At 42.1% G+C, this 11,593-nt stretch overlaps 3 protein-coding genes and 2 long non-coding RNA genes across 18 annotated transcripts in view; 3 read left to right on the top strand and 2 right to left on the bottom strand.

Moving 5' to 3' along the window:
• The first annotated feature begins 565 nt into the window (after positions 1-565).
• Positions 566-11,593, top strand: part of LOC119130302 (H-2 class I histocompatibility antigen, alpha chain-like) — a 346,995-nt gene continuing 335,967 nt past the window's right edge. Inside the window, exon 1 of the mRNA XM_037264107.1 lies at positions 566-667. Within this exon, the coding sequence (XP_037120002.1) occupies positions 604-667 (64 nt within the window). The 5' untranslated portion in view covers positions 566-603. The remainder of the gene's footprint in view (positions 668-11,593) is intronic.
• On the top strand, positions 1,131-3,963 carry LOC119130277 (H-2 class I histocompatibility antigen, K-Q alpha chain-like). Of its 13 annotated transcripts, none has more exons than XM_037264061.1 (8): positions 1,132-1,484; positions 1,610-1,888; positions 2,002-2,310; positions 2,402-2,527; positions 2,634-2,684; positions 2,969-2,998; positions 3,324-3,378; positions 3,472-3,963. In XM_037264061.1, exons 1-7 carry the CDS (start codon positions 1,157-1,159, stop codon positions 3,356-3,358), a joined length of 1,158 nt encoding a protein of 385 aa, XP_037119956.1. In that variant the 5' UTR covers positions 1,132-1,156; the 3' UTR covers positions 3,359-3,378; positions 3,472-3,963. The 13 variants fall into 13 exon arrangements, 10 of the variants coding, with proteins under 10 accessions (XP_037119955.1, XP_037119956.1, XP_037119957.1 ...); XM_037264062.1 differs by having other exon boundaries at positions 3,324-3,370; XM_037264063.1 differs by having other exon boundaries at positions 3,324-3,370; positions 3,569-3,963.
• The window catches only part of LOC119130478, a 340,541-nt gene continuing 333,204 nt past the window's right edge, over positions 4,257-11,593 (bottom strand). The window contains exons 2-3 of the long non-coding RNA XR_005099438.1: positions 10,200-10,208; positions 4,257-4,434 (exon numbers count right to left, since the gene is read on the bottom strand). This is a non-coding gene — a long non-coding RNA (uncharacterized LOC119130478). The remainder of the gene's footprint in view (positions 4,435-10,199; positions 10,209-11,593) is intronic.
• On the top strand, positions 6,326-11,465 carry LOC119130243 (major histocompatibility complex class I-related gene protein-like). The gene is made up of 8 exons (XM_037264011.1): positions 6,326-6,398; positions 6,937-7,200; positions 7,334-7,612; positions 7,768-8,067; positions 8,171-8,299; positions 8,476-8,652; positions 8,756-8,821; positions 11,148-11,465. Exons 1-8 carry the CDS (start codon positions 6,332-6,334, stop codon positions 11,252-11,254), a joined length of 1,389 nt encoding a protein of 462 aa, XP_037119906.1. The 5' UTR covers positions 6,326-6,331; the 3' UTR covers positions 11,255-11,465.
• LOC119130464 lies at positions 7,446-7,823 on the bottom strand. Of its 2 annotated transcripts, none has more exons than XR_005099424.1 (2): positions 7,693-7,823; positions 7,446-7,630 (listed from the first exon to the last, which is right to left on the bottom strand). It is a non-coding gene; the product is annotated as an uncharacterized LOC119130464 (long non-coding RNA). The 2 variants fall into 2 exon arrangements; XR_005099425.1 differs by having other exon boundaries at positions 7,465-7,656; positions 7,693-7,773.

Genomic DNA, 11,593 nt, shown 5'->3' on the forward strand with positions numbered 1-11,593 from the left:
TGGCGTTTTTGGTATAGCCTTTCCGAACATCATACAGAAAAGCGCTTCAAACAATCTGAAAAGTTCACCCAGCACTCAGCTTTTCAAAGTCAAAGTCTGCTTTATTGTCAATTTCTTCACATGTCAAGACACAAAGAGATTGAAATTGCGTTTCCTACTATCCCACGGTGACAAGACATATTACACACACATATATATATATATATATATATATATATATATATATATATATATATATATATATTATTATTATATTGGTCCACGGACAAACAAAACATTCAAGTAAACAATACAAAAAGTAAAAACAAGAAGGCACATACAATGAATAAATAAGAGCAGTGAATAAATAATAAATAAATAAGAGCAACATGGTTGAAATGGAGCAATTGTGCATACAGCAGACAGTCAGAATATAGCGCAATGGCGGCGAAGTTACCCTATTTGTACCGGTAGAACCAGTTTTGACACATTCCAGTATAATCATGAGTGGCATCATCGTCAGCCTAATTTAGCTTAGGTTGGAAAGGTGACCTACAGTTTTCGGCGTCCGCCAGTTGGATTCAGTCAAATACTCCGCTTGACTAAAATCGCACAAATAACTTGATGCTTGGAATGAATTTACTTGCATTCTTTGTTGCGGCCGTGCAAATACACAGCGTGACGCTTGGTAAGTTGTCCTTTGCTTACAACTCGTTTTATTATCCTAAAGCTTGACTCTCTTGATTTTAAACTGACGCATTTATTGTGTTTTTGTTTGTTAAATATTCCTCACATGTCTACGGAAGAGGATTAGGGGCAGTGAAGGTAAAAAAAAAAAAAAAAAGTAGGGTGACAGGATTCCAACTTGTTTTCTCTGAATTCTGACTTTAAAGTCAGAATTCCCACTTTAAAGTCAGAAGTCTGAGAATAAAGTCAGAATTACCACTTAAAAGTTAGAGTTGTGAGAATAAAGTCAGAATTCTGCATCACCTCCTGAATATCATATAGGCAATATATGATCAATAACGTTATTGGATTTTTTTTTAATGAAAGAGAATGGCAAAAGTTATGTAATTAGATTTTTTTTCATAAGTGGATTTAAATGGCCGATGAGAGGCATTGAACTCAACATGTCAAGTGCTGCAATGTTCCAACTGCAGACAGAATCATTGAAAATATGAATTGCACAATGGAAAAACAGAGCAAGATCATGTGTGTCACTTTTGTTTTTTGTCTTTCAGTCATTCACACGCTCAATTATTTCACGACGATCTCTCAAGTTGCAAAGCTACCAGAGTTCTTGGAGGCCGCGTATGTTGACGGCGTTCAGATTCAGCAGTTTGACAGCAACCACAGGGAAACGAAAGCCAAACATGACTGGGTTAACAAAATCACAGAAAATAATCCGCGCTTCTGGCAGATAGAGACGGTGATCAATATTCGGAATGAGCAGATCATGAAGGACAACATTGAAACCGCTAATAAGCGCTTCAACCAAACTGGAGGTTTGTTTACGTCCGCTCGTAAAATTCATTTCATGTGCTGGTACACTTCATGACTAATAAACAGACGTGTCACTGCTGGCTCCTCTCCGATGATCGTCACTGAATGCTGTGTGCGATCCTTTCAGGTGTTCACATGATTCAGGTGATGAAAGGCTGTGAATGGGACGATGAGACGGGTGAGGTTGATGGTTGGGAGCACTACCGTTACAATGGAGAAGACTTCCTATCATTTGAGGCAAAGACAATGACATGGATGGCAGCACATTCACAAGCATTCATCACCAAAATCAAGTTGGACCAAATTGACGGGCTTAATAAAGTCAAGAAGATTACCCACACGAAGATGTGTCCTGTGCTGTTGAAGACACATTTGAGGAACGGGAGGGACTTCCTGACGAGAACCGGTACATTGTCCTCTCTCTCTCTCTCTCTCTCTCTCCACACACATGCTCTTTCTTACACATTCTCTCCATCTTTCCTGCCCCCCTCACGCGTTTTCCTCCATCTTTGCGTGCAGAGCTTCCCAAGGTGTTTCTCCTGCAGAAGACGCCTTCCTCTCCGGTCACCTGCCACGCCACAGGTTTCTACCCCAAGACATCGACCCTCTTTTGGAGGAAGAACGGCGAGGAGATCCACGAGGACGTGGAGATGGGGGCGACCCTCCCCAACCACGACGGAACCTTCCAGACCTCGGTCCACCTGAAAGTGGAGGTGACGCCCACCGCGGAGCGAGAGTACGAATGCGTGTTCCGGCTGGCCAGCAGCCCGGAAGATATCGTTATCACGCTGGACGCCGGAAGCATCCTGAGCAACGCGCGCATCCAGGGTGAGCGTTTGGCGCGGCTCAGACACGTCCGATTGGCTGTGGGCTCTCGCGGGTCATTGACGTGTCTCTCTCCGCGCTTTGCCTTGTGAAGAAGAGCAAGACAGGAAGAAGGCAGTGGCCATCGCCGTCCCATTGGTGGTCGTCTGTGTGGTGGCGATGACCATGGCGGTGGTGGTGGTGGCGATGATCCTTAAAAAGCATCTCAAAAGAAAACAAGGTGAGCGACAAATGTTTTCTCCGTCAGGAACATCCAAAGAGAACATTGTTTGCCACGCGTCGTTTGCGACCATTCCTAATCTCCTCTTGCTTCTCTTTTATTTCAGTCATATACTCTCAAGCTTGTAAAGAGGAAAAGCCAAAAAGAAAAGAAGAAGAAGAAGAAAATGTACGATTAAGTAAGTAAAAGGTTTTCTGCTTCCTTTGAGCCACAATAACAAGGCAGTCATGTCAAGGTTTGATTCAAAGCTAGTGTCAATGGCGATGGTGGTGATGGTCCTTGCCAAACAAGATGAGTGACACAAATATTTGCTCCGTCAGGAACATCCAAAGAGAACATTGTTTGCCTCGCGCCGTTTGTGACCATTCCTAATCTCCTCTTGCTTCTCTTTCGTTTCAGCCGAATACTCTCAAGCTTGTGAAGAGGAAAAGCCAAAAAGAAAAGAAGAAGAAGAAGAAACTGTACAATTCAGTAAGTAAAATGTTTTCTGCTTTATTTGAGCCACAATAACAAGGCAGCCATGTCATGTCAAGGTTTGATTGAAAGCTAAAGTGTCAATGAGGAGTCGCGTCGAGTAATGTCAGCTGGGTACTGTGACAATGTTCACAGGTATGTTGATGTCAAGGCCATTGTTGTGCAAAAAAAGTACTCTAGTGCCCTGAGATACGAGCCAAATATGTTCAGCGACCACACTTGCAAATGCTTTTTTTTCCTTTGAAAGGAATGGACATGACATTCTTCATCAAAATTGTTGTCATATGTAATTTAAAGTCTCGTCGTGTTTGCGCTCTTTTAGCTGTTTCCACCTACTGTGAGTCTGTTTCTGAATGAGAGGCAGTAGCCGTCACATGGTAAGTTAGCTCATGCTTATTACACGTGGTCTTCGGCTTCTGGTGGTGGGTTAGGAAACATTTGGAAACACTATTTTGCTCCTCTTTCTTCAGGCGTTGGAATTCTTTCAGAGGACTTTCTCATCGCACCGCATTTGGAAATCCAGATGTTTTTTTTCTTCAAATCAAAAATAATTATGTTTCTCTCAAGTTTCTGCTCATCACCTACAACCTGAAGACTATGGCTGGCCCAAGTGGAAAGTCTCTTGTTTATTCACTTTGGTTTTGTGCAATTAAACAAATCAAGTCAGTGGTTACCACCGGTTGAAAGTTACATCATGAAAGTTGATATCTGGATGAGTTTGAGCCCTTAAAAACCTTAAGACTCTTTAATCAAGCAATTTATTATTATGAAATACATTTAAAAAAATCTAAGAAAATAGATCATATATCAGGTAAATAATAAAATAGTGATGATTTCAATAGTTTGAGAATGTGTTGTATATTATTTTCATTTTACAGATTGAGTAAATTCACACATACCCTGTCTCGATTTTAAAGATTGTTTGAAGGAAATAAAAACGTTAGAACTGTTACAATGTAAAATGTACATCCCTGCATTTTATTCTTGTTGTTGTTGACACGCTTGCAATAAAACACTTGCTGTCACGTGAGTAAATTCACACATACCCTGTCTCGATTTTAAAGATTTTTTGAAGGAAATAAAAATGTTAGAACTGTTACAATGTAAAATGCACATCCCTGCATTTTATTCTTGTTGTTGTTGACACGCTTGCAATAAAACGTTTGCTGTCACGCCCCCCACGCCAGATTCGGGTTAAAAGTGTGCAACTTGAAAAAAAGATTTGATTGGTAAACCCGATCATTCATACTTCATCTTTCAAGGTGCAAGACACTACTTCATGTTGTGATTATTGTTCAACAATCAAAAATGCAGGTAAACCAGTGCGACAAGAAGCTCATTGGTTACAGCCCCAAAAGGTGTTCACCCAGACAGACACTCTCGCTAGATACTTTCAGTATCAATGTAGCAAAATATAAAAGACTAATTTGAAACTAAGCGTCTGGCCAGTGGTGGTGAAAGAGTCAAAAGCTGTTTTGGGAATGGCGTTTTTGGTATAGCCTTCCGAACATCATACAGAAAAGCACTTCAAACAAACTGAAAAGTTCACCCAGCACTCAGCTTTTCAAAGTCAAAGTCTGCTTTATTGTCAATTTCTTCACATGGCAAGACACAAAGACAATGAAATTGCGTTTCCTACTATCCCACACTGACAAGACATATTACACACACACACACACACATATATATATTGTTGGATTTTGTCCACAATTTAGGGAGCGCGCTATCTGCGCCTCACGGCAAAAGCCATTGCCAATCACCTGTTATCCAATTTACTCACTGCGTGCTCGTTTGATTTCTTCAGATTTAGGAAAATGCTAAGACACTGAAGCAGAAATTAGACTTATACAGGTTGGTTGAGTTCAATCACAATTCTTGTTAAGAAAGCTCTGTTTTCAGGAAAGTACAATACAGCGCTGGGCCTTTCAAGAGCAGAAAGTCTCCATTCAGAAAAGGCAACGTTCAAGGTTCTTTGGTCAGCTTATATTCAGTTGCACAGGCCGGTGTGGGGCGAGTTTGATGGGTGATGAGTCGTTGGGGTGGGGCGAGTTCGCAGTAGAGTTTGATTCCATGGGAGTGGGTGCTGGTTATGGGCGATTCGGTGTGTGTGTGTGGGGGCTGCTGTCTTCCATCCCGTCTTTCGGCCTTGGCGATCATCTTTGGCCGAGTCCTTGGCTGTCTCCCTCTGGCACCTGCTGGTTTTATCTCCCAGTGACCTTCCTGTAAACATTCTGCTCCATTCTTACACTGTCGCACCTCATCCATTCGTCATTCTTTCAATTTTGTCATTTTGTACGGAATTATGTGAGCTTTTGGCTGTGACATCATCAATTTATTAATGTTCCCTGACTATGCAAAGTTTGTTCTCACCACTTACCATGTTTTTGTTTGTTTGTTCTTTTGATACTCCATGTCTTTGCTTACGTCATTATATTCTTAGTTTAATCATGCTTCCAACCGTATATTTTCTTTGTTAGGCAAAATATCTCCCTCTGTGCAGAGCGTTCAGTAGTAATCGAAAAGCTGGCGTCTCGCATTAGACGACATATGACGTTTAGTCAAAACACAAGATATAATCAAGTCCTGAACGGTCAAGACGACTCTGGCCGTGTCCATGATTTAGAGAAAAAACATTAGGCATGCATTACACAGTTCCTTAAGGGTCATTAAGCTATTTAGGCAATATATCAAAAAACATTTGTTATTTCAAAGTGCTCAGAAATATACGTATATCAGATCAAAAAGTTATAAAAACCTTTGTCATTACCACCTATCAAAAATGTCTAGTTATGTCTTCTTTATTGATTTGGTGTGTAGGTATAATTATATGCTTAAAATATTTCTTTTATTGCTTTAATATGTGAATATACTTGTCTGCTTATGTACTTTATTCAATGAGGTTTGAGCATATCTGTTTTTGTAGCTAGGCAGGACTTTTTGTATTTCGACCCCATTCCTTCAATATATTATATATATATTATATTGGTCCACGGACAAACAAAACATTCAAGTAAACAATACAAAAAGTAAAAACAAGAAGGCGCATACAATGAATAAATAAGAGCAGTGAATAAATAATAAATAAACAAGAGCAACAAGGTTGAAATGGAGCAATTGTGCATACAGCAGACAGTCAGAATATAGCGCAATGGCGGCGAAGCTAACTTATATGTACTAATAGAACCAGTTTTGACACATTCCAGTATAATCATGAGTGGCATCATCGTCAGCCTAATTTAGCTTAAGTGGAAAAGGTGCCTACAGTTTTCGGCGTCCGCCAGTTGGATTCAGTCAAATACTCCGCTTGACTAAAATCGCACAAATAACTTGATGCTTCGAATGAATTTACTTGCATTCTTTGTTGCGGCCGTGCAAATACACAGCGTGACTACGCGTGGTAAGTTGTACTTTGCTTACAACTCGTTTTATTATCCTAAAGATTGACTCTCTTGATTTAAACTGACGCATTTATTGTGTTTTTGTTTGTTAAATATTCCTCACATGTCTACGGAAGAGGATTAGGGCCAAGGAAAAAAAAAAGTGGGGTGACAGGATTCCAACTTGTTTTCTATTAAAGTCAGAATTCCCACTTTAAAGTCAGAAGTCTGAGAATAAAGTCAGAATTACCACTTAAAAGTTAGAATTGTGAGAATTAAGTCAGAATTCTGCATCGCCTCCTGAATATTATATAGGCAATATATGATCAATAACGATATTGGATTTTTTTTTAAATGAAAGAGAATGGCAAAAGTTATGTAATTTGATTTTTTTTCACAAGTGGATTTAAATGGCCGATGAGAGGCATTGAACTCAACATATCAAGTGCTGCAATGTTCCAACTGCAGATAGAATCATTGAAGAAAGAAATTGCACAAGATTGCCCAATGTAAAATCAATGCAAGATCATGTGTTTCACTTTTGTTTTTGTCCTTCAGTCATTCACACGCTCAATTATTTCATGACGGCTTCTCGAAATGGGACGCTACCAGAGTACTTGGTGATGGCGTATGTTGATGGCGTTCAGATTCTGCAGTTTGACAGCAACCACAGGAAAACAAAAGCCAAACATGACTGGGTGAACAAAATCACAGAAGATAGTCCGCACTTCTGGGAGATAGAGACAGCGATCAATATTATGAATGAGCAGATCATGAAAGGCAACATTGAAACCGCTAAAAAGCACTTCAACCAAACTGGAGGTCTGTTTCCCTCCAAGCGCCCGCTCGTAAAATTCACTTCATGTGCTGGGACACTTCATGACTAATAAACAGGCGTGTCACTGCTGGCTCCTTTCCGATTATCGTCACTAAATGCTGTGTGCGATCCTTTCAGGTGTTCACATGATTCAGGTGATGAAAGGCTGTGAATGGGACGATGAGACGGGTGAGGTTGATAGTTGGGAGCACTACCGTTACGATGGAGAAGACTTCCTACCATTTGAGGCGAAGACGATGACATGGATCGCAGCACATCCACAAGCTTTCATCACCAAATTGAAGTGGGACCAAATTGACGGGCTTAATAAAGTCAAGAAGATTACCCACACTAAGAAGTGTCCTGTTGTGTTGAAGACACATTTGAGGAACGGGAGGGACTTCCTGACGAGAACCGGTACATTGTCCTCTCTCTCTCTCTCTCTCTCTCTCTCTCTCTCTCTCTCTCTCTCTCTCTCTCTCTCTCTCTCTCTCCACACACATGCTCTTTCTTACACATTCTCTCCATCTTTCCTGCCCTCCTCACACGTTTTCCTCCATCTTTGCGTGCAGAGCTTCCCAAGGTGTTTCTCCTGCAGAAGACCCCTTTCTCTCCGGTCACCTGCCACGCCACGGGTTTCTACCCCAGGACATCGTCCCTCTTTTGGAGGAAGAACGGCAAGGAGATCCACAAGGACGTGGAGATGGGGGCGACCCTCCCAAACCACGATGGAACCTTCCAGACCTCGGCCCACCTGAAAGTGGAGGTGACGCCCGCCGCGGAGCGGGAGTACGAATGCGTGTTCCGGCTGGCCGGCGTCTCGGAAGACATCGTCATCAAGCTGGACGCCGGAAGCATCCTGAGCAACCAGGGTGAGCGTCTGTCACGGCTCAGACACGTCCCATTGGCTGTCGGGCTCCCGTGACGGCTCGGTGTCACGACAACAGTCGTTCACGTGTCTCTTCATTGCACAAGCTTTGCCTTGTGAAAAAGAGCAAGACAGGAAGAAGGAGGTGCCCATCTATATCCTGTTGGTGACTATTTATGTGATGGCGGTGATGTCGACGATGGTGTTGGCGGTGATGGGCCCTGCCGTGCGTCAAGGTGAGTGACACAAATGTTTCCAAGCTGGACGCCGGAAGCATCCTGAACAGTACGCGCATCCGGGGTGAGCGTTCGTCGTGACTCAGACACGTCCCATTGGCTGTGGGGCTTTCGTGGCGGTTTGCTGTCACAACAACAGCCGTTCACGTGTCTCTCCTCGTCACACACATGTGAAGAAAAGGGAAGTTGGAAGAAGCCGGTGGTCAACGCCACCTTATGTGCGATGATCCTCGTTCTGGGGCCGATGGTGATCGGATGTCTGGTGTGGATGGCGGTGTGGATGGCGGTGATGATGGCTGTGGTGATGGTGGTGGTGGTGATGTCCAAGGCCATACATCTCATAAGCAAATTAGGTGAGCAACACAAATGTTTGCTCCGTCAGGAACATCCAAAGAGAACATTGTTTGCCTCGTTTGTGACTATTCCTAATCTCCTCTTGCTTCTCTTTTATTTCAGCCATATACGCTCAAGCTTATAAAGAGGAGAAGCAAAAAAGAAAAGAAGAAGAAGAAAGACAATTAAGTAAGGCCAACAGCCTTCAAAACCGCTATCATTAAACCGTTACTTAAGCGACCAAATCTTGACCCGGACTGTCTCAGTAATTATAGGCCAGTTTCAAACCTCCCATTCATAGTTAAATTTCTTGAAAAAGTAGTAGCGCAGCAGCTTATTGATTTCATGGTCGCCAATAATCGATATGAATCTTTTCAGTCTGGTTGTAGAGCTACTTGAGACAGCACTTGCTAAAGTGACTAATGATCTCCTCATAGCTATGGATACAAATACTTCATCTGTATTGTTACTACTCGATCTTAGTGCTGCCTTCGACACTGTAGACTTCGATATTTTATTAGCGCGTCTTAAAAGTCGTGTTGGTATTTCAGGGTCAGCACTAGGCTGGTTCTATTCCTATCTATCAGACAGGACGCACCGAGTGGTCCATGGCAATACGTCCTCGGAGCTCCATAACGTTACGTGTGGTGTCCCACAGGGATCGGTACTCGGACCAATCCTATTTAATATTTACATGATTCCGCTTGGGGACATAATACGTAAATATAATATTAGTTTTCAATGCTACGCGGATGACACCCAATTATATATGCCGTTATCGATAACAGCATTTTCTATTCGGGCTCCAGAGCTTTGGAATGGATATTAGAACTGCTACCTCACTAGAAACATTTAAGACACGTTTAAAGACACATTTCTATAATATGGCCTTTGATTAACCTGCAGTGGCCGATTCGGCAGGAGTTTGTGTTAGAATAATTAGTTTTGCTGAAGCGCTGGTCGGCCTGAAACCGGAGGTCACATATCTTCGCTCAAGCCAACATATCTGCCAGCTAGCTTTAGGGAGTTCTTATATTCCCTTCCTTTTCTTATCTGCGAGAGGCCCTCACTAGTTATGAACAGAACACCTTTGTTCTTTGTTAGTTCAAGAGAAGTTCTTTCTCTTTTAATTGGTTTTGTCCGAGACAGTTTTTTAGTTATCCCATATTTACTCAATGTTTGTTTAAGTAGACTTCATGCAAGTTATCTCACATCTACTTAACGTTTGTTGGAGTGTGTGCACGAGAGGTATCTGATTATTTACTCATTATTATTATTGTGTGAAATGTAGCAAGAAAGTCTAGAGCATTGTTTTACAGGGACACGGCATCCAGGTTTGGAGATTGCAGCCGGGACTCTGCATTCCTGGGGTCACGGATCGGCCAAGGCCATGTGGCCTCGCACCACACAACATTATTAGCTAGCTAAACAGCGTTGCTACAGTCACACTCTCCCCTCCCTTTAGTGTAGCAACGCCTCTTGTAACCAGGGCAACCCAAAATAAAAAGAGGAGATAGCGGTGGGGGAGTCGAGAATTGGTGGAGGACTGTTTAACTGGGCCTTCTACCTAATTCTCCTCGCGAGCAAAAGGAATACTGGTTGTCTTCTCCTCTTGGTTTCCAGCGTGTAAATTAATGTCTGATGGTGTTTAGACCTGACAGTTTGTTTTCGCTCCCTCTCCCCATCCCCCCACCCCTCCCCGGCTGGGGAGGTGGTGAGGTGACACCCAAGCTGACAGCGGCTATCTGGATTCTCGTGGACTAATTCAGGATGAGGGAACTGCAGCTCGAAGACACTGCCAGGACAATCGAGGGCACCTCCTGCAGCTCTTTGCTTTGAATTGGACATCCACTTTTTCATTGATTTTCATATTACGTATTTTATGTGCCCTCTCTGCATTCATTGCAGCCTGGTGATCCTGAAAGGGGGATCCTTCCATCTGTGGTCCCTTCTCAAGGTTTCTCATTTTCCCCGGGCAGGGGTTTTGAGTTTTTCCTTGCCCTTTTGGGAGCTTAAGATCAGGGGATGCTTTGAGAATAGTTGTCAATTGTTTGTCTATGTGAAGCCCTTTGAGACTGCTTGTGATTTACTTGACTTGAAAATGTTTTCTGCTTCCTTTGAGCCACAATAACAAGGCAGCCATGTCATGTCAAGGTTTGATTGAAAGCTAAAGTGTCAATGAGGAGTCCCGTCAGAAAATGTCAGCTCACACGATTATTGCCGTCAAAGGGTGCCCTGAGATATGAGCCAAAACCTGTTCAGCAACCACGCTTGCAAATGCTTTTTTTCCATTGAAAGGAATGGACATGACATTCTTCATCAAAATTGTTGTCATGTGTAATTTAACGTCCTGTCGTATTTGCATAGCTGTTTCCACATACTATGAGTCCGATTCTGAATGAGAGCCAGTAGCAGTCACATGGTAAGTTAGCTCATGCTTATTACATGTGGTCTTCGGCTTCTGGGTTAGGGAACATTTGGATACTTGTTCACTATTTTGCTCCTCTTTCTTCAGGTGTTGGAATTCTTTCAGAGGATTTTCTCATTGCACCGCATTTGGAAATCCAGACGTTTTTCTTCTTCAAGTCAACAATCATTATGATTCTGTCAAGTTTCTGCTGATCACCCAAAACCTGAAGACTATGGCCGACCCAAGTGGAAAGTCTCTTGTTTGTTCACTTTGGTTTTGTGCAATTAAACAAATCAAGTCAGTGGTTTCCACCGGTTGGAAGTCGCATCATAAAAGTTGATATCTGGATGAATTTGATTCTTTAAAAACCTTAAGACTCTTTAATCAAGCAATTTATTAGTATGAAATACATTTTTAAAAAATCCAAGCGAAATAGATTATATATCAGGTAAATAATAAAATAGAGATGGTATCAATAGTTTTAAAATGTGTTACATATTATTTTCATTTTACAGATTGAGTAAATTCACACGTACCCTGTCTCGATTTTA

Source organism: Syngnathus acus, chromosome 11 (genome assembly GCF_901709675.1).
Source record: "Syngnathus acus chromosome 11, fSynAcu1.2, whole genome shotgun sequence".
Classification (NCBI taxonomy): domain Eukaryota; kingdom Metazoa; phylum Chordata; class Actinopteri; order Syngnathiformes; family Syngnathidae; genus Syngnathus; species Syngnathus acus.